Below are 23,298 nucleotides of genomic sequence, written 5' to 3'. Positions count from 1 at the left end.
GAGGTTGATTCCAGAGTTTCAGCATTTCCTGAGGAGGGGAACAGCCCCAAATCCTCACTTGTTTCCAGCAGTAGCAGCAACACAACAGTTCTCCAGCCGCTTGGACGTAGTTCAGAGAGAGGCCATTTCCTTACCATTTTGAGTGTATTTCTTCACTTGCCTTGTGCAAGTTGAGGTGCCATCTTTTCGATCACCTCTTGTACTCTTTCCATTACTCAGTATGATAAAATGGCTTAGCATTTCTCTCTGCATTTCTCGAGTATCTGCTTATATTCCATGTATACATTATTGTATGTTGCACCACTGTTATTGTTTTTATCTCTTGAGCTCCCCGGCTATTATACCACTTGTGTGTGTTTTCCTCCTATACTCTTAGACAGAGTCTGGAAAGGGCCAGATAGCCTCCAGATCTCGTCCTCTTTTCAGAGGCGACATATCTGGTAAACACCCTCCCAGTCCATCTTTGGTTGGAGTTTGCTTGTGTTTGAGGGATACCCCTGATAAGGGATATTACAGTGGTATCAGAGCATAGATCTGGCTCAGCCTGTGGAGCTAGTAGTCTATGACACCAAGGGAGAAGCCCTACATCTGTTACAGAGGTAGGAAATATAGAGATATTGAGTGTAGGTTGGAGAACACCTATGGAGAGGGAGACTGTGTTCGGGTGGTGGACACAGAACAGGAGGAGCCTGTGGTGAACACAGAACAGGAGGAGCCTGTGGTGGACGCAGAGCAGGAGGATCCGATGGCAGATGAGGACAGGAAGAGATTTGCGGACATGCTCCTCAAATCAATGCAGGATCCGTCGAGGTTAATCGAGGTGATGGGGCAGAGATTCACGGCGATGGAGGCTAGACAGCATGAGAACCCACTGGTTTTCTAGGTTGGTGAGGGATTAGGTACATCCCACCATTTGCTAGAGCAGGGTGCCACTCAACGTGATACTACTCAGCAGATGGCCTCACATGCCCCTACACGCTCCACCATGCCCACTTTCCTAGGAGCAGACACAGGGGCCAGAGCCCAGCAGGAGGCAGAGCCTGGTCATATGGGCGATTATTTTGCAGAATACCGGCCTATGGGCAGGAGTTCAGGGATGCTCTCTCATTCAGAGACTTTGTTCAACTCCAGCGGGATAGTAGACCCCGCGACCATCACAGAGGATACCGACATTATCATGATGGAGACACCCACCACACAGCTAGTAGATTCCACTTGCCTACGTTTGATGGCTCATCAAACAGTTCAACAAAGTCTTGGGTGGAGAAGCTGGACATCTATTTCCAGCTTAACCAGATGTCGGAGATAGAGGCCATCAAGGTGGCAACATTACATTTGGATGGTTAGGCCCAGGACTGGTGGTTCCATGGGATGGTTACACTCGGACACTTCACAGTGACGACATATGCCGAGTTCACCAGGAGATTGCTAGAGAGGTTTGACCAGAGGGATCCGGAACAACACTTTGTTGAGCTGACGAGGCTCAAACATATCGGGAACCCAGAGACCTACATTACAGGCTTCTTGAGGGTTTCAGTGATGGTGCTAGATCTATCCGCGGCACGGAGGATCTACATGTTTGTTGAGGGGTTAGCAGAGCCACTTCAGGGTCTAGTTAGATCCACTAGACCAGCCACACTCCAGGATGCTATTAGTAGGACCCGGGACTTACAGGATGTCTTACCCAGGACCCGGACACCTTACCCCTACAGACAGGCTTTCCAGCCTAAGGGGAAGGATGTGAGGATTCCGCCTCCAAAGGGGAATCCAGGACGAGCACAGATTGATGATGATGCCAGGAGGGAGCTGAAGAAGAAGCGGTTGTGCTTTACCTATCAGGAGCCGTGGGCATTGGGACATAGATGTGCTGCTGGCAAAGCACATTTTATTGAGGTCTTCTCCGAGAGCAGCGGGGAAGAGGATGAGGAGGATGATGTGGAGGCAGGAGATAGTCATGCCGCGCAGGATCCTTTGCCACCTCCACCACCAACAGTAGGTGGTGCAGCTTTTGCACCTACCGGAGGGGCCCTTGCAGCATTGCGAGGAGTTCCCAAGTATTTGACGTTGCGCGTACGGGGGACAGTATGTGGCCAGCGAGTATCAGTTTTGGTTGACAGTGGGGCAACCCACAACTTCATCGATGCACAGATGGTTGAGCGGAGAGGTATACAGACAGAGAGCTTCGATGGCTTTTCAGTTTTGGTCCCAGGAGATTAGACCATGATGTGTGCTCGTTCTGTCCCAGAGTTATCAGTGGCGATGGGCACTTACACACTGACTGACCACTTTTTCGTGGTCAATATTCTGGACACCAATATGATACTGGGTGTTCAGTGGCTTATCACTCTAGAGAAGGTCACGACAGATTGGAAGGCCCTAGAGATGGAGTGGGATGATGAGAAGACAAGGAGGCATGAGAAGATACGGGGACAACACACATATCCGCCTCAGACTGTTTCGGCTCATCGGATGGAGGCAGTCTTCCAGAAGGGGGATGTAGAGTGGGCAGTGGAGCTGCGTGCATCAAATGCAAGGACTACAGGGCAAACGGTGCACCCAGAGACACAGTCCATCCTTGACCAGTATGCCACAGTGTTTGGGGAGATTCCGCCGGGACAGCCACCAGACCGGGGGTTTGAGCACACCATTGAGCTTGAGCAAGGCATACAGGCAGTGATTACTACCCCCTATAGGCATCCCAAGGCCTATTGGGATGAGATGGAGTAGGCCATTCAGGAGTTGCTGGCTCTTAGGTACATTCGGTCGAGCACGAGTCCTTTTTCTTCTTCCGTGGTGTTGGTGAAGAAGAAGGACAGCACATTGAGGATGTGCATTGACTACAGGGCCCTGAACAAGAAGAACCTGAAGAACAGGTACCCCATACCCAGGATCGATGAGTTGATGGATGAGATGAGAGGAGCACGGTTCTTCTCAAAGATTGGTTTGAGATCTGGGTACCATCAGATTCGCATGAGGGAGCAGGACATTCCCAAGACCTCCTTCAGGTGTCACTATGGGCACTTTGAGTTTTTGGTGATGCCCTTCGGGCTAACCAACGCCCTAGCTACATTCCAGTCTTGCATGAATCACATCTTCCGCAGTCACTTAAGGAAGTTTGTGTTGGTGTTCTTTGATGATATTCTCATTTACAGCAAGACTTGGGAGGAGCATCTCCAGCACACTGAGACAATGTGGCACATCTTGGAGGAGCAACAGTTCTATGCCAAGCTCTCCAAGTGTGAGTTTGGGTTGACGGAGATGTTGTACTTGGGACACATCATAGGGGTGAACGAAGTGAGAGTCCACGAGGAGAAGATCAGGGCCATCAGAGATTGACCGGAGCCAAGGAACGTGACAGAACTTCGGGGATTCATTGGCATTTGTACTTACTACCGAAAGTTCGTCAAGAGTTTCTCATAGCTTGCTGCACCCGTGACAAATCTGATGAGGAAGGGGGCATTCAGTTGGTCGGATATAGCGCAGCGAGCCTTTGACAAGCTCAAGGAGGTTATGAGCAGTTGCCCAGTGCTTGTATTGTCGGATTTTCCACAGCCATTTGTTTTGGAGTGTGATGCGTCGGGGGAGGGGATCGGCATAGTGCTGATGCAGGGAGCTCACCCTATAGCCTTTTAGAGCCGGAAGCTCCTTCCGCATGAGAGGTTGTATTCTATATACGACAAGGAGATGTTGGCCATTATGCATGCATTGGCCAAATTCCGACAGTATTTAGTGGGTAACAGGTTCAGGGTGAGGACTGATCACAACAGCCTCAGGTTCTTTTTGGAGCAGAAACAGCGACAGGAGAGGCAACAAAAGTGGATCAGTAAGATCCAAGCGTATGACTTTGACATTGAGTATGTCAAGGGTAAGAACAATGTGGTAGCAGATGCCCTTTCATGTAGACCAGCCACGTTGTCTCTTATGAGCTTGGACACAGACTGGAGGGCTCGACTCTTAGTAGAGTACTCCAAGGACAGATTTGCATGTGAGGTTCTGGATGGGCAGGTGGCGGATGACAGGTACAGGGTAGTCGATGAGATCATCTACTATAGGGACCGGATCTTCTTGATTGAGGGATCTCAGCTCAAGAAGAAGATACTTCAGGCATCACATGATTCACCATTGGCCGGCCATCAGGGGTTTACCAAAACCTACAGGGCCATTAGAGAGAGGTTCTCATGGAAGGGCCTCAAGGAGGACGTACTCCAGCATATCCGGGAGTGCGATATTTTCCAGAGGAACAAGGGGGAGATGAGCCATCCCGTAGGATTATTGCAGCCTGTTCGCATTCCGGAGGGGAAATGGGAGAGTATTTCAATGGACTCCATCACAGGGTTGCCCATGGTGCAGGGCAAGGATTGTATCTTTGTCGTCGTTGATTGACTGACAAAGTACGCACACCTTTTCGCCATATCCGCACACTACACAGCAGTGCAGGTGGTTGAGCTGTTCTTCAGAGAGGTCTTTAGGCTACATGGTCTTCCTAAGGCCATCATCAGTGACAGGGACAGCCGTTTCATGGGTGGGTTTTGGCAAGAGATTTTCCGGTTGGTGGGGATGGAGTTGACACCGAGTATCAGTTATCACCCACGGACGGACGGGCAGACAGAGATAGTTAACAAGTGGCTGGAGGGCTACTTGCGTAACTATGTTAGTGGGCAGCAGCGAGCATGGCTGAAGTGGTTGCATCTAGGGGAGTACTGCTACAACACTACACATCACATGTTCATTGGTATGTCACCATTCTATGCTTTGTATGGATATCATCCTTTATCTTTTGCTGACGTGATGTTTGGTGCTAGCAAGGCTCCGAGAGCCAAAATTTGGATCCAAGAGAGTCAGGATATCCTTCGAGTTCTCAAGGATAATATGGCTACAACGCAGAACCAACAAGAACTGTATGTTGATAGGGGTCAGGTGGAGAGACAGTTTGAGGTAGGGGACTTGGTCTACCTACGATTACAGCCATACTGACAGTTGTCACTAAAGCAGAAGGGAGTTGATAAGTTCAAGCCCCGCTTTTATGGGCCATACAGGGTGATACGCAGGGTTGGACAGGTTGCATATGAATTGGAGCTGCCCCAAGGCAGCAAGATTCATAACGTTTTTCATGTATCATGCCTGAAGAAGGCATTGGGGCAGCAGGTGACAGTGACAGATGAGCTGCCACCCACGGATGATGAGGGGCATTTGGTATTGTAGCTAGAGGCTATTATTGATACCAGAGAGAGGCAGCTGCGGAGCAGGACAGTCCAAGAATTCTTGGTGAGGTGGAAGAATTTACCGGATGAGGATGCCACTTGGGAGAGTGAGAAAATTTTGCAACATCCATCACTTCAGTTGCTTGAGGACAAGCAACATTTTGCCGGGGGAGACTGTAATATTCCTAATTAGCCATGGCTAATTGGAATATTCAATTTTGCTCAATTTTGCCTTATATAGTTATTTATAAATAAAAAGGTGAGGAAAGGGGGACATAACTCACTTTTTGAATAAAGTCACTCCCTAGTAGCACAACGTTGTAACTTCAAAGGGGAGCCAAGGGGGCCAAAGGACCACGTAGAGAAGGGGGCCCCGTAGACACTTGGAGGGACTGCACAAATGGAGAAGGAGCACGTGGCAAGAGAGAGGCTACATTGGAAGAGGTGGGCCTTAGGGTTTTGAGAGAGGCCAACGCTATAAAGGAGAGAGGAGCCTCCTCATTTGGGCATTGGATTATGTTGCATTTGAGCTAGTCACTTCAACTTAGAACACGCTGGCTATTTAGCCTGTTTGCAGCACTGTTTAGTGCATCGAGTGTCTCCGTTCGGCACCCTTAGCCCCGAGGGACTTCGAGTGCCTGCTCGGGCAAGGTAGTTTCATCATTATTTTGCAAGAGGAGCAATTTCTGGAGTTGAGGAGGAACTGAGCATTTTGATGACTGCGCAGTCTTGAGAGGGGAGGATGCAGTCTCTTTTGGTAGGAGCTCTAGATTGGGTTTATGTGGAGGATTTGAGCTTGGAGATTGAGCAAGGGATCAACCCTTGCATATTGGAGGATTTTGGCAGAGTCTCGGGTAGAGTTTTGGAGGATTCTCTTCAGGGGTAGCGCAGAGCCTTGAGGGATAGCGTAGATCCTCAAGGGGGTGATTTTCGGGGGTCAACTATTTTAGAAAAGCTTTATGGGCTTTTCTGGGTTTATTGAGCAGAGGTTGATTCCAGAGTTTCAGCATTTTCTGAGGAGGGGAATAGCCCCAAATCCTCACTTGTTTCTAGCAGTAGCAGCAGCACAACAGTGCTCTGGCCGCATGGACGCAATTCAGAGAGAGGCCATTTCCTTACCATTCTGAGTGTATTTCTTCACTTTCCTTGTGCAAGTTGGGGTGCTATCTTTCCGATCACCTCTTGTACTCTTTCCATTAGTCAGTATAATAAAATGGCTTAGCATTTCTCTTTGCATTTCTCGAGTATCTGCTTATATTCCATGTATACATTATTGTATGTTGCACCACTATTATTGTTTTTATCTCTTGAGCTCCCCGGCTATTATACCACTTGTGTGTGTTTTCCTCCTATACTCTTAGATAGAGTCTGGAAAGGGCCAGGTAGCCTCCAGATTTCGTCCTCTTTTCAGAGGCGACATATCTGGTAAACACCCTCCCAGTCCATCTTTGGTTGGAGTTTGCTTGTGTTTAAGGGATACCCCTGATATGGGATATTACACCCTGGCTCTGAAGCTCTCCGGCTTTTTGGCTCTGGCTCTAGCTCTGGCTTTGGCTCTGGCTCTGGCTCCTGGCTTTGGCTCTTGGCTCTGGCTCTAGCTCTGGCTCTGGCTCTGGGCTCTGGCTCTGGATCTATGAGCTATCAGCAGTTCGCTCGACCTCCAAACGACTGCCTCAGCAACTTTTAGCTCTCTGGTTTTTCGCTCGACCTCCTAGCGACTCCAAAAACTCCCTTAGCTGCCTGCACTTCCTGCTCTGCTCCTCAATTGTGCTCTCTAGCTTCTGTGAGGCATTCTTCCGGCTCTACGGCTTCCCCAACCGTTTCTCTGCGTGTAATCATTCCTCTGCGGCTTTGCGGCTTCTTCTGCTCCTTGTCTCTTCGACTAGCCATCTGGCTCTGTGGCTCTCTCTGTGTTACAAATGCATCATTGTCTATAAAACGCCCGCTTGCACTGTGGCATAATGATTAGGGGCAGTTACAAAGGAATCGGGGCCTTCCTTCAGGCAAATCCCGAAAATGGAACAAAATCCTAATACACAGAGATTTACCAAAAATACACTGTCGAGCGCAAAGTCTGGACTTCAAATTCTATGAAATCGCACTCATGTCTCTATTGGGTCCGCCCTTTTATGGTTGTCGCAAGCCTCTTTGTATTTCCCACTGTTGATATGTCTGATCTTCGATCCAATGGCTGACATCCATTTCGGGCGGCTTATGTGCATGGAGATTACCCGCCCGAAAAGGCTGTTTTCTCTCTCCTGTGCCATGCCACATGTCAGTTAGTGTATGGGATTGGGCGGAGCCCATTCAATACCACTTACCGCCTGAGGCCCGCCCGAAATTCTGCTTACCACAGATTTCAAATAACACAGGGCTGCATCTATAAACCTTTCGGGTCGGCCATTCTATCACAAATCGCTATTGAATGGCGTAGGGCTTAAAAACCCAATACACGGATAATACACAGAAAATCTGAAAAACCCGGATTTCAAATTTTATGCAATCAGGCTTATAATTCCCATCGGGTCCGGCCCTTATCGGCTTATCACAAGTCGCGTGCCCAATGGCCCTTTGTATCGAGGATCACCAATCACCCGATCGCCGCTCTGCCGATCCGCCGATCGCTGATATCGCACCTTGCATATTGGATCGGCGGGGGTTTATGTCCCTGCTCCTCCGATTGCTGATCGCTCTGATCGCCAATTATTGCGATCGCATAATCACATTATCGCAAGTCTGGGGTCTCGATATCGCATACATGCCTGACTCCAATGCGATGAGTCTGAGATCGTTGATTGGGGGTCCTTCTGCCCTGGCCTTAAGTCCACCCCTCTGCACATTTGCGATGCGATTTCCTTAAGGAGTCTTTTAGGCCATTTTTACAAGAAATGCCTTCTTTTTCAAAGGACAAAGACAATCTTCTTTCTGCGATAACTTCTTCATCCAAAGTCCATTTTAACCCATTCAAGTTGCAGTAGATTCAAAATGAGAAGATCTATGCAATGGGACTATTTCCAAGAGCATTCTTGGACTTTCATTTTCTCTGTGAGGAACACTTCAGACTTAGAAGTCTATCCAAGATCCATTTTGGATCATGACTAGAGTGAGCCAACAAAAATTCCATTGGTCTAGAAACAGGGGCAGCTAGTAGGAAAATCACATGGAGCCAGTACAGTTACCAGTACCGACATATCCTCAGGTGCAGGAAATCCAGTGAGTTCACAGAAGAAGGAGCAACAGAGGCAGGATGAGGAGCTGGTTGAACCTCCCACCACTAGTGGTCGAACTAATAGGGAAGTTTGTCAGACATCGAGAGATGCAAAGGAGTTCATTGTAGCTCCTAGGATGAACAAGAGGGAGTGCAAACAGCCTGATAGATACCAATCATACCCCTGCTGGGTATCATGTTTCTCCTTGTCTAGACCCTTTGCTGGCTAGAAAATCTGAATCTCTGCCTCTCGGTCTCACACCCCAGCTCCTGGCTATTGAAACTCTATTTTCTCAGCAAGAATTCGATCTCCCTCTAAGGCCTGTGCTGCCACTGCCTCACCTCTGCGTGGGCCAGCATATGCCTCTCCCTGGACGTCATTCTCCCTCTCTCTGCCTCGTACTCTACAACCCGGGAAAACTTCCTTCTTCCGCATACTCTCTGCCCCTCACTACAAGAAATCTCCTCGATCAAAATTTCCTCGTTAGAACTTCTCACTTCAGAAATTCGATCTCTTGATCTCTTGGTGTGTTTTCCAAATGACCCTCAAGCCCCTTCTTATATCTTTCTGTTGGACAACCAATGACCTAGATTAACTCCTAATCAAAGGCTCAGATCATTTTGACGTGATCTCTGTCTTTTTCTAGAAGTTACACCCACAATTAGATTAATACCCATTAACATTTTAATTTTCTTAAGTTTAGACTTAGGAGCTCCATTAAAAATATTAATTATTTTAATAAAATTGTTTCTGGGTGGAATTTCCCAAAACAGTTTCTAGGTTCTTTGGAATGCATGCGCCCAAGCCTCCCTGCAAAATTTAAGGCCTAGAGCACATACGATGCTACCTCAAATCAACATTGGGATCATGTTTGAGTCTGTATAGAGCTTTCTTAAGCCTGTACACGTGTGTGCCTCTCATGAGTCTCGGAGCCCTTTGGTTGTTCTATGTACCCCTCCTTCTCTATCACCTATTCAAGAATGCTATCTTGACATCCATTTGGTTAATCTCCCACCCTATCGAAGCTGTTAGTGATATAACTGACCAAATAGAAGTGTATCTGGAAACTGGGGTGAAGGTCTCCTCATAATCTATCCCTTCTTTCTACACATACCCCTTTGCCACGAATCTAGCCTCGTACTTTTCCACACTGTCGTATGCTGCATACTTGATCTTGTAGATCCACTGAGAACCTACAACAAACCTGTTCTCAGGTGTCAGGACTCAGGACCACCTCCCAAACATCATTCATCATGATAGAGCTATACTCCTCTACCATGGCATCTACCCACACTTGATGCTGTGTAACTTCTTGAAAGATGGAAGGTTTTGCAACCCGAGCCACCAATGCTTGTTAGGTTATTTGCCCTCTCTCTTGTTTGTTCTAGGAGCTCCAACAAACCCTTCCGCATCTCTCAGTGTCTGATGAACTTCTCTATTGGTTCGACCACTAGTGGTGGGAGGTTAAACTAGCTCCTCCTCATCATGCTTTTGTTGCTCCGTCTACTGTGATCTCACTGGATCCCCTGCACCTGAGGAAATGATAATACTAGTCATTGTATTAGATCCCTGTGATTGTCCCACTGGTTGCCCCTACTGCTGGACCAATGGAGCTTCAGCGGGCTGGTTCTGATCACCTGCATGCATTGTTACCCACCATTTTGTGGGTGATATCCCTAGGAGAAGTTTTTTCTCCAAGATGGTCTTTAGCCAACAACCCCTTGCAGTGACCAACTAGCTCATTATGCCATTTATCCACCACCTGAGCCAGTCATGTGGTCCCTCGCCCATCTTCCATGATCGTATGTTGGAAGGTGGGCCTCCCGAACCTAAAGGCATGCCTTGTCATTTGGTAATTGAGTATTGTATTTTTCTTATCATGGACACTTCTAAGCATGGATTAATGGGGGGATTTGACAGGATGAATGAGCTAGGTTTGTGGTCTTGTCCCCTAGACCCCTTTTGGATATTAACCTTGGATTCTAGTCCCATGGGATCTCTTTTACTGACCATTTGGTTTTAGGGATGGTATTTCATGGGAAACCTCGATTTTGGTTGGGTGGTGCCGCTCCCTTATCTGCTTATATTCCCCCTTTTCCACTCATTATTACCCCATTCATCATTTTTCCCACTTGGGTTCACATTCCTCCACTCGATCCACATAGGGTTAGCTCGCCCCTTCCCTTTGCCCGCACCTTGGGTCAGGTCTAGAATGATGCCCCAGAGGTTGATGCAGCTAAAAAGAAAGATAAAAGCATATTTGGGCACATTCAATAGGAAAATGTACAACAAAATGCAAAAGATGGTCGGGACAAACACATTTAGCGCGTGGGCAAAAGCCAATACATGAGCTCTACTCCGTCATCATGGCCATCACCCTCGTTCCTATAGGTTCTATGAGCCTCCTTCATCATATAGGAACCCATGATTGTCCCAATCCCTGATGGGCAATGAACTGCCTTACCTTAAAAGGGGGTATTCACTGCTATATCTTATGCATCATGCTCTTACCCCTTGAGCCCCAAGTAGTTAATCAAAGAAAATCATAATGACAAAAGGCACATAAAGAAGGGTGGAAATCCATGGACCTCATCAGGCCTCTTGGAGGGCCCTACAACATGTATTATTCATCATCTGACCTCTTAAGAGGCTTATTCTTTCATTTGTGAGCTAGTTTGGTGGGTTTGTCACCAAAAGTTAAATTATTAGCACATTATTTTATTTTTGGGGCTAATGTAGGCCAAAGAGACTAATTCAAACTCCTCATTAGTGTATAAATACAAGTGAGATGAGTTTATTTGCTCATCATCACTTTGGATTGGATCTCTTCTCTCTCTTGAGAATTTCACACTTTTTCTTGGAGGATGAATTAGAGCTCTATGGATAAATTTTGATCTGTGGATTTGGTTTATCTTATCTTGGAGCTTCACCATTGTCAAATTGTGGATGGTTGGATATATTCTATTACATGTAAGTACATGATTTTAATGCTATTCTTGTTTTATTTTGTCATATACATTGGACTGGGATTTTCGCTATTTTTAGGGCTAATTACTGCATGCATTTACTGCTTGAATTGTGGAATTTTGTCTTTACATAACATCTCTCAAATGTATGGGCCATGTAATTTGAATGAAATCTCTTAGAGGTAATTTTATCAACGATTTCATCTTGATAAGCCATCACCTTTTGCACATCGAAGTATAAAAGCTACAAGATTGTTTCTCTTTGACCTAGAAGGCTAGCGAAGTAGTCTTGAGTCCTCCTTGACTAAGAACCAAAGGTCCTCATTCATATTTATCATAGAATCCATTCTTCCAAGACTAAAGCACTGATCTACCAAGAGGTGGTCACCTAAAATTAAATCTCTTTCACCTTTTCCTAGGTCTAGCCAAGTTGGGTCAACTAGGTTATCACTTTCTCGACAAAATAGCCCTCCAAAAAGTTTGATCTCCTAGCCTTCCCTGTGTTGGTGTCTCCTCAAGGTCTCTTCAATTTTGAAGCCACTCCAATGGTGGATTCGTGAGAAAAGCCAAGCCCTAGCTCCGTGATCAAACTTTGCCCTAGTATCCCCAAGGCTAGTGCCTCATAGGATCAATTCAACACCTTTAAGTGAAAATTCTTTCTTTGATCCTTTCCCCTTCCTTGTCTGGGTTAACAAAATCATTGGTTGCTAAACTCTTGCCTCCTAACCTAGGTTGGGTCCATGTGGTCTCGTTCCTTTGAAAAGACAATTCTTCAAGAACCGTCCGGGATACCAATTTCAATAAGGATTTTAGGGATTGGGAAACTCTTTCACAAGTCATATCTCCTAAACCTAACCCTCAAATCCTCCTAGAAGACATTGTACTTTGCTTAGAAAGCCAACAAGCTCTATCCTTCAACCTATTTTGGAATGGGATCATTTGGGTCACTCCACATCTAGTCATTGATTTATCCTTCATTGGTGACTCCATAATATACCGAGTCTCTTCCCATTGGTGAAAGTCCGTAAATAGTAGGGAGCCTTAGCTGAGGTGACAATGGGCGAAGTCTCCATTTGTTGCCCTAGGTCTAGCATTTTTCCTTTAGGTTCCCTGCTAGTTTGAGCGGTAACAGGCATCTCACGAGATCTCTTGAAAGCTCAATCTTCCATGAACTTTACGTCCCATCTCACTACAATCTTCCTATTGCTAGGAATGTAGATTCTGTATGCCTTTGAGGTTTTACTATACCCAACGAGGAACCCCTTCTTTGCAGTTTGATCCAATTTGGTGTACTTCTCATCTGACACATGACAATAAGAAACACTGCTGAAGATCCTAAAGTGACTAAGTTTTGGCTTCTTCTTTGTGAAGACTCCTTCTGGCGTTTTCTTCACCAATGCTCTATGAAGTGTCCTGTTATGAATATACACTGTTGTGTTACATGCCTCTTCCCATAGAAACTTGGGAAAATCCTGGTCATATAACATTGCTTTTGCAGCCCCAACTATATTCCTATTTTTCCGCTCTGCTACCCCATTATGCTATGGATTGTATGGAGCTATCCACTCCCTTCTGATGCCTTCCTTCACACAAAAATATGTCAATATACTCTCCACCATTATCTGAGCGAAGCACCTTGATCTTCCTCCCTGTTGCATTCTCCACGAGAGCCTTAAACTCCCTGAAACAATCGAAGACCTCATATTTGGTCTTCAAGGAGTCAATCCAGGTTTTCCTAGAATGGTTATCAATAAAGGTGACAAAATATTAGGCCCCATTGAGAGCTCTAGTGAACATCGGGCCACAAATGTTTGAGTGTATAAGTCCTAACGTGACATTTGCTCTACTGTCACTTCTTGGGAATGTTTCCTTAGCATATTTCCCAAGCACACACCCTCTACACACATCATCGTGTTCCATGCCAAGTTTCGGAACGCTTGTTACTCACTCCCTGAGCTTCTTGAGTGCTCTATGGTGTAAATGTCCCATTCTCCTATGCCATAGCTCGTTCAGTTCCTTCCCACTGCTATTGTCATTGCATATTAGTGCCATTGGAGAGTCAAGATGCAACCTGTACAACCTGTTGCTTCGAACTCCAATCTATCTCACCCTCTTCCAGCTTGAGTATTTGAAAAACACCTTCTTCCCTACGAAGTGGATATCATATCCCTTATCTTGTAGTTGGGATATTGAAATCAAGTTTATACCTAATCCCTGCACATGCAGTACATTTGTAGTGCTGGTGCTTGCTCTTGACTCCCTCTAAAGATCGATGGTACCTCTCCCCATTGGAGTATACTTCATCCTGTTTCCCATCGTAATCTAAAAGTCCATCTACTCCTTGTAACTAGAGAAATATTCTCTAACCCTTGTCATGTGAGTTGACGCTCCACTACCTATATACCAGACACCCTATGAAGTTGAGCCTGATGGGCAAGCAAATTTGTCCTCCTACCTGGAAGTCAAATCTGAAGCCCCATGAATATCAACTCTATCCATGGTCATACTGAAGAATTTGCTAAAGTGTTCTTATGTGCTATTTCTCTTCCACCCGACACTGATTTTGCTCAAACTACTGCAAAAACCCTTCTGTGCCCAAACAAGGAATCTGCCCAGCAAAAATATTGGACTATTGCTCCCTCTTCCTGCTAGAATCACTCTTTCTAGCAAGCCGATTTTTTCTGCCAACCTATGCCGAACTCAAGAAATTCGCACTACCTGGCTGAGGCTTTGTGCAATCCCTAGAAACTCATCCTGCTGCTCCCTTTGAACAACAAATTTTTGCCTCCGCTTCTGAGCTTCCCCATCTGATCACTTGACTATGATACCATGTGAAAATTTCAACTATTGCAATAACTGGAAATTATTCTCCTAATTGTAAATTTAATTATGCAGTTTATTTGCTACGATAAACAATGAATACAATCACAACTGCAATTTTCACCATAAAAACGTTGCGGAAAATAAAATGCTGGAAACTATGAAATGCTAGCACACACACAAAAATTTTGACATCGCTATTTTTGGACAATTGTCCCTAGAAAAACCCAATGTGGGAAAACTGGTGCAGGAGGTGAGGGTATTATTATGCAGCAGTAAATCTGAGTACAATAATTTGGATGCCAAACTGGCAATCCAATCTGAGAGAATCACTGGCAAAATTCTTGTGAAGAATGTTCTTGACCCCACGACTGAAATCAACTCCAGAAACTAGCTCTACAGGCTTTCCTCTCATCCCCTGCGTCAGCCTCTGTACAAACCTTGCGCAGGCCCTTCTGCTCAGCTTCTGGAAAGTGTTGATTGTTGTTGCTACTGCTGTCTTTGCCTCTGGAAATGATTCGCTAGACCTTCTGGATTGATTCTCGGCCTTCTGCAGCTCAATTGAACCCTCCTTTAGCTAGATCGAGGAACCTCTGTATGGTGCCTGCACTTCCCTTAAGCAGTCTTTTTGTGGGAAAATTCACACTCCCTCAAGCTGATTCTTTCGGCACTCGTAACCTCCACTGGAATACTGCCTCACCCCTCTGCCACCTGCTACTCAATTTTTTACTTGATCTCTCTTGCCGAATCGCCTGCCCTAGAAAATCGAACTGTCTAGATCACTTAGTATCTGCACTGTTGTGTCCTCTCTACCCATCGACCTCCTCTTATAATCTCCAGTTGGGACTCCAATGACCAAGATTAAAACATAATCGATGGCTGGGATCATATCTTGATTGATCCATGTGAGCTTCCAGATGATTCACACCTTTCTCAATTAATACTGATTAATTAACCACTTTTCTTAAGTGTAGACTTAGGAAATAATTAAAAATAGGCTAATAATATAATTGAGACATTTCTAGGTGGAATTCCATAAACGATTTATGAGTTAGAGAGAACTCTTGTGTTTTAGCCTCTCCACAAAGTTTTGAGACTAGAACATCTCCGGTGCTACAAAAACTAACTTCGGACATATGCTACGCAGTGAACACGTTGAGTCAATTCATGATCGAGCCTCTCCATCCACATTGGATTGTTGCCAAACACATTTTGAGATATTTGCATGGGACGATCACCCTTGGTCTGAGATATTCTGCTGGAGATGTTCGACTTCATGGATATACCGATGTTGATTGGGTAGGAAATTTTGTCAACATGAAGAGTACGTCTGGATGTTGTTTTAGCCTTGTATCTGCCATGATATCCTAGATGAGCAGGAAATAGAAGTTCGTAGCACTGAGTACTGCCGAGGCAAAGTACATTTCCGCTAGCATGGCTAGTTGCGAAGCAGTTTGGTTGAGGAAGCTCTTTGCAAGCTATTTGAGCAGGTTCTAGACGCTACAATGATATATTGCGACAACAAGAGTGGGATCTGTCTGGCAGAGAATCTTGTATTTCATGACAAGTCCAAGCAAATAGAGATCCAATATCATTTCATTCGAGACATGGTGTAACAAGGAGCCATTAGACTCCATCATATATCGACAGATGAGCATATTGTAGAGATTCTCACCAAGGCTTTGCTGAAAGGGAAGTTCTTGGTCTTCAGAGAGCAACTTGGACTGATGGATGTGACCCCTCCTGATAAGGGGCACCACTGTTCGAGAACATTGAGCCAACTCTTCCCCCCTGCCTGATCTCCCAGGGTGAGGAATTGAAATGGAGGGCTCTTGGGTTTGAGGGATCTCTGGACAATAGGGTATCCCTCTATCTGTTACCCATAGGGTCGGAGATGTTGCTCCCCTATCTTGGTCTATGCAAAGTATACCCCAATTGGCATCATACCCACCAACTGGGCTTGTTGGGTTTACAGCTCCTCGTTTGGTAAATGGGTTGAGAGAGTGCTTGGAGGTGTGTCACCTAAGCTAATTGAGATGTAGGTGTTCTACCACATGACTCTTGAGGGTCATTGTTGGGAAGATCAGGGATAAATAAGATGGATGAATCATGAGACATTGCATTGACACAGGATGGAAGATGGTTGCTTCCCTATGCAATGACTCTTATTGCTCAACATAGGGTGGAATATGTTTGCTCCCCCATGTGATGACATGAGGTGAGACTGTTCCCTAGGACTTTCCTCATTGTCCTGAGAGGGTGGTAGCTAATGCTCCTCGATTCTTCTTCTTTAGATTCGAAAATGTTTCAGTAGATAAAGTTGAGCAGAGATGGGACATGATGTAATCATTTTATACTTATGGCGATTATTACATGATGTAGTTGGAATTTTAATTTTGTAGCTTAGTGACAAATTCCAATCATGGGACTAGATTTCCCTTTTCGAGAGGACCAATTTTGACTATTGAAGGGCTCAATTTGGACAAGGGAAAGTGTATTTTTGAATTGAAGCCCACAATGCCTCATTTGATCAAGTCAGCCCTAACAGGAAATTGGACACCCTTGGAAGCCTATAAATACAAATGACCTCAAGCTCATTTGGACATCACCAAGCATCTTTTTCTTCTCTTCTTCATTGATTGGTCTGCACTGGTTTGAGGCAGGGTCAAGGAATTTGGTTCGTATAGGTTCAAGTTTGCAGGGTCCGAAGCTCGCACGTGTCTAGGGTTTTTGGTTCACAACTGTAGGCTTGTCACAGGCAGATTTCAGCAATAACCGCAGGCTTGCAGGTTCAACACTGCGGTTGGAAGCTCTCGACCGCACACATATCTCTTCATCTGTGTGGTTGGGCTCTAGGGTTGGATTTTGACATTTGACCGCAGTTGACCATAGACAGGAAAAGTTGTCTCTGATCTGGATTGATGTTGGGAACATATTTCTGAATGTTGTTGGGTTAATTTTGCTAGATGATTTTGTATTGTGCTCATTGTACTCTGCTGAACATTTTATGACAATCTAATAGAAGAAGAATTACAAAGGGTTTTCCCCGTAGTGGGTTTTTCTCTGGTCATTGAACGAAATTCTGGTGTCTTTTGTTGATTGTCTCCTTTGTCATTGCATTTACTGTTCTATCTTCAATTACTATTTATGATTGGAAATATTAATTATTTATGAAAGCTTGTTAATTGAGGAATTGAATTAGGCTAAAGTAATTGAAACAATATAGGGCAGTCTGAAATTTAACACTCATGACATTGAATGCTTCATCATTTGCATATCTTCCAATCGCTAACTTATAGCAGCATATTTTTTGGTTTAGGCTTAGAGTATTTGAACCCTAGTATAACACATCTGGGTCATCTTAGGCTTTGCCAATACTCTATCCAACAATAGACCTTTTATTCATCAGCTTCAGCCATAACATTAGAATATATTTCTAGGTGATTTAGAGAAGCCTCCCTTGTGAATTAATTCCACTAAAGAGCAAGATAAAGGTTGCTGAGGTGACTGTAGGTACCCCCTCTCTTGTTGCCATAAAGTTGGCCCTGCCCAGCGAGGCTTTGTATGTAGATTTTGTGGCAATGGAGCCAAAGCAAACATGCTTTCCCTACTCGCCTATATAGGGAAGGGGTAATTGTGAAATGGTCTTTTGGCTTAATGATGTATCATTCTCAATGAATTTTTGTATTATTTTGTTATGAAATAATGCATTTGAAAAAAGAAACAAAAAACATTACACTCACCTTGTTTTCTTATCATCTAACAAGTTTTGGCATAATTCTAGATGCACATCACTAAAACCTTGCCTGATCTCAAAACTTTTCAAGGAATTTTTAAAGTTTATAACATTTTATCTTCCTATTGTAATCTAATGAAAATACTTGGCATTTCAAATTTTTGTTTCTCTTGTACAATGTACAATTCCAATCAGGCAGCTCTTTCACACACTTAAGACACCATGTCGATTACAAACTGCAGTGTTGATTGCTAACTTCCATTGTCATGCTATGTCGCACTTTGACTTAATGTTCAACTTGAGTTGGTAAGGATTTACTCAGATGCTTTATTTTTATTTTGGGAGGACGTACTTCCCTGCCCTAGTCCTGTTTCATGTGCAACCTCCCAGTATTCCTTCTACTGCCACATAACATGCTTCATAGGAATAATAATAATAAATATAATGGAATTTCTTTATCAAAAGGGTACTAAATTATCTATAAAAATCTATTTATTTTCTCCTTAAGACATCAAGTTACACCAATTGTTTTATGAGCATGAAACTTCAGTACTTATTGATTATATGAAACATGGGGTGCAGGATTATTTGATTTGACAATTTGTTTGTTTGTCTGATTCTAAAGGGAAACCATGGCAGCCATTTTGAACCAGAGGCAGTTGCACCTCCCCGTCCACACAAGTGTGATTGGGAGATTAATCCAACAGAACTGGACTTCACAGATAGTTCTCTAATTGGGAAGGTTTGGTTTTAGTTGCTCGTATTCTCTATTGATGTCAAATATGTGATGCATATTGATTTTAATCAGTGTCTTCATACATGTGGTCATACATCTATTCATGGTTTGACTATGGTCTTGTGGCACTTTTTAATCAAAGTTAGCTATTTATATTTACAAATGAGGTCAATTGTGCCAATTTCTGCATTTAGGAGAAATTACTTTCACAATACTTATATATGCTTGGCATCCATTAGCATTTCACAGAAAAAATATATAATTTGTGATGGTTGTAGGGGTAATATGCAACGAGAATGGTGGTGGTCATGTTTGTGCTATTTAGTTTTTATGAAATGCTGCATATATCACAATCTAAAACAAATATGTAATGTATCCAGGCCTCTAGTCTGAGCATGTTACTACAAATCCAACTTTGATACCACTTTTAAATAGTGAATTCGTGTAGCATGAGAAATATGCTCATGCAACTATCAATGATTTTAAAAATCATGAAAGCAAATGTTTTGACGATTTAAGTATGTTGAAAACATTTAAACACAAACACATTGTAAACACAAAATTCAAGCATAGCATAAATGTAGTAAATAAAACAATGATCAAAAGATGTATCTCCACTGGCTATAGACATTGGACATTCCACCCAACTATGAACATTGTTACCCACCAAAATATGGGTAATCCCATAGGAGAAATTTTTTCTTCTTCTTTGGACAGCCAGCCAGCCAACAGCCCTACATTGATTGGTACATAACATTATGCTACAATCGTCCACCATTTGCACTGGTCAAACACCTCTCACCATTCTACATTCCTCTTGATGGAAGGTGGGTCATCATTCAAGAGGTACTTCAACCATTTTGCAACCATGTGCCTTTACTCAATGCTTTGAGAATTCCAACATGGATTAAAGGGTGATCTTGATGATTAATCGATCTTAACTCTAAACCTGTTCTCTCATGTTACTAGGGAGGTTAGTTTTTGACCCTAGTCGAGTGGGACCTCCTCTAAGGCATTAGGGTTATAAGAGGGGCACTACTTGGGAGACTTGGGTTGGAGTAGTGTGTCCATGATATTCCATACTTACCACTTTCTATCATTCCCCAGATTTCATCTCCATTCATGGGGCTTTTGGTCATTGGTTCATTGGGATTGACACCCTCTTATTGTCATCCTTGAGTTTGGGCCAAAAACTTTGCCTTGGAGGTTGACGTAGCTAAAAGAACATTAAAAGCGTAAAATGGCTACAATGAAAGAAATAGAACTTCAAATTGCAAAAGATGGTCGAGATAGTAGCGTGTGAGCAAAAGCCTAGCATGAGTTCTACCCTCCTCATTAGCCATCATCCCGTGCCTTGAGCACTTGATGCTCCATCACATAATAAAGAAACTCTTGCATGTCCCACCCTGATGAGTGAGAAACTGACTCATAATTAAGGGGTAAAGGTGTTAGTTTTTCTAAGCCCAACCAAATGATTAATGTGCCAGTAAATTTTTTATACCCAGATGTTTTTTTTTACTGAAAACCCGGAAAAATTTAGATATGAAATCTGCACACAATTAACACAATTGAGCTTATAACAAATTATACACAACTGAAACAAGGAATCCAAGCACATAAGCTGCTTCACATCTTTTACCCTATAAAACTCCAATGTGGGTAAAAAACCAACAAAGGGGGAGTTTATTAGGCTTCAGAGAATAAATAAGGAAAATATCAACAACAGTTCCAGAGAATTTACAGCCAAGAATTGTTAAATTTTCTACAATATGCACAATAAAATCAATCTTCTGATCTGATAATTACTACTTAATGATGTTTAACAATTTATCTTTATGTCACTGATATTTTTAAGCAATTATACATAGAAAATATCAACAATAATGCACCGGAAATAGTAAGATCATAAAGAGATAACCAAGCACAATAGAGACGAAATATTTTCCCTAGGAAACCCAAACTTGGGAGAAAACCCAACAACTCTCTTCTAGGAGAAATTATTCTTCAACAAGGTTTACAATTCTAAATTGTCTAGAAATATGTGCCAAAAATCCAAGTCCAAACTCCAATCAAATTCGTCCTCTATCTGCTCCCACGCATGGCTGCTATAGAAGAGAGATGATGATTTGAATTGGTCAATTGTGTTGAGAAATCTAGGGCATCAATAGTTAGGTGATTTCTCTTTCATTAGTAACTGCTTATGAGTGCATTTTTCAACTTTAGATTAGGATCTTCTTTGCTTAAGTTATTAATGTTCTTCTTCATCAAACAACTACCAATGCATGAACATAAATAGACAAGAGACACAGAATGTAGGCTATGAGCCAAGGCCAACACCTCTCACTTTTTGAGAGGAAAACCTGCACACAATTCTTCTTATAGAGATTCCAATTGACGAATACCAAGACCAAGACCCTTGACCTAGTTGCCTCTCCAAAACCAAGACACAAGTCTTCTTCCACCTTCTCGTTTACTCTCTCTTGGTTCCTTCTACTTCAGATTTTGCACCATATAAGATCACTGTAGTCATGTGATTACATCAAACTGAGGTCACTGTAATGATACAAACCTCTCCTTCAACAGTAGCACTGAATCCTGAAGTCACACCATAGTCACTGATCTTTGAGGTAGCATCGAGACCTTCTTCATGCAATAACACTGAGACCTAGTCACACACTTGTGACCTTCTTTCTGAGTGGTACCGAATTCTCCTTTGCTATGAGACAGAGATTATACTGAATCACTGTGGTATAATACTGAACTGTAGGTCCTTTATAACACCAAATTGAGACTACTTCAGAGCACCGAATTGTAGTCTATATTCCCTTGTCCAAATTGTATCACGGAGACCATTTTCTCAGAGATCCGAGCTTCTATTTCTGTGATTACCCCTAAACATATTTTCGTTGTTCTCTCATCTTCTATCCGAGTTCCTTCTGTGATTTTTGTCATTCGAATTTCTGAGGCGATCTGAACTTTTGAACTGTTACTATCCACTCGAATTTAGAGAGTCTGAACTTGTTTTTCTTGTAGTAATGCGGAGACCCTTCACACATATATATAGTGGTTTGTCCTCCATAAATAAGCCGACCTGTGCTATCCGAATAGGTGTGTCTCCATTAAGTGAGTCGACATGAGAGTTCTTCACTTCATCTTGAAGCCGACATGAAGAAGGATACCTTGTGCTTGTCTTGGAGGGTTACTAGACCATTCTATTGACTCATGCATTAGTAACATGCCAAAGAAGGGTTCTTCATACATGACATTGACTCTATATGACTTTTATGACAAATCCTAAATGCTCTCAATGGGAGCCATCTAAAAATAAAATCTCTTGCACATGAAACCCATGAAGCAAGCATACAATCATTTTATTTTTCTTCTTTACATCAATTAAATAAAAATCATAATTATATGTCATTATGAAGATCTAACCTAGTGACAGTTTTCAACAAATTGGTCAGTGGCCTCAAAGTAAGCTTCATCTAGCATCATAAAGACCCTTAGCTGACAATTGTGATCTACATTATCACAGTGCATGGAACAAAAGGTAGACAAAGAACTCACTTCTTGCTCCAAAACAAACTCAAACCTAGTCTTTCAAAGGGAAAATAGAGTACATCCTCTCAAGCATTGCCAAATGCCAATAAAGGATTAGTAGTCTAGATAGCTACAATTGCCAAACAAGGTTGGACTGCAGTTGATCTTGCCTTGAAGGGGAATTGAATATTGGTGCTGAATATGCTTCCAAAAACTCTTTGCAAATTGACATTCCCAAAAGATGTGCTTCTCTATCTTGGAGTGGTGGGAAATGGGAAAAAGACCATTAGCAAGCCCATTCTTTCCAACTAAGCCTTAGAGGGGATCCCTTGGTAAATGACGGGCCATGTAAAGACCCTTAGATTATAGGAAATCCATATGGACTAGACACTATGTAATGTATGCACCTACTTGTCTTCTATATTAATTGACAATTGTCTTGCATTGAGAACCAAGGCTAGCCGATGCCATTGATATAGTAAATAATAAATTCTTTATGAGTCATAGTGGTGCGAGGGCCGACCAAAACTCCAATCCCAATCCCTTCAAAATGACCTTGGCATCACAATGTTCATTTTGAACACACTTGGCCACAGGATGAGCCCTACCAACTCCATGACCGTTTGTCTATCAAGGGGATGCATACCATAATCACGTGCCAAGGTATGCCAATCTTTCTAGTAAAGAGTAGTGGCATCACACAAATCTTCACATAAGATGTATTTCCTACTTAGCTAGTGATCCTAGAAGTGTGGAAACTATGTAATACAAGTACCCTATAACTTCTACCTCCAAATAGGCATCTCACAAGATCCCAACCCATCCTCTAGCTTTCCAAATTCCACCTGACCAAACGTACAACTAATTTCCTAGCTTACCAAATATTCTTCAATATAACCAATCCCATGACATGAAACAGGTAGGGGGAAGAAATAATATCACACAAATCAAAAGACTCCTAAATCTTGCCTCTATTTTGCAATGTCATCCTTCGATGCCAAAAGAAAACCTGCTAAAGAGTGAGGCCCTCTAAGAACATCACCACCCACTTGGTAGTGAGAATGCTACCTTTATGGCAACATCAACTAAC

The 23,298-nt window shown here is 43.3% G+C and overlaps 1 protein-coding gene across 7 annotated transcripts in view; it reads left to right on the top strand.

Annotated features, from left to right (window-relative positions):
• Positions 1 to 23,298, top strand: part of LOC149163791 (serine/threonine-protein kinase VIK-like) — a 240,360-nt gene that overhangs the window by 96,198 nt on the left and 120,864 nt on the right. For all 7 annotated transcript variants that reach the window (XM_089431872.1, XM_089431865.1, XM_089431866.1 and 4 more), the window contains exon 3: positions 18,558 to 18,674. In XM_089431872.1, coding sequence (XP_089287998.1) covers positions 18,558 to 18,674 — 117 coding nt within the window. The remainder of the gene's footprint in view (positions 1 to 18,557; positions 18,675 to 23,298) is intronic.

Source organism: Pinus tabuliformis, chromosome 5_1 (genome assembly GCF_031772625.1).
Source record: "Pinus tabuliformis cultivar Carrire ecotype Pingquan chromosome 5_1, CPIR1, whole genome shotgun sequence".
In the NCBI taxonomy this organism is placed as follows: Eukaryota; Viridiplantae; Streptophyta; class Pinopsida; order Pinales; family Pinaceae; genus Pinus; species Pinus tabuliformis.
This window is presented reverse-complemented; position numbering and strand designations above follow the sequence as displayed.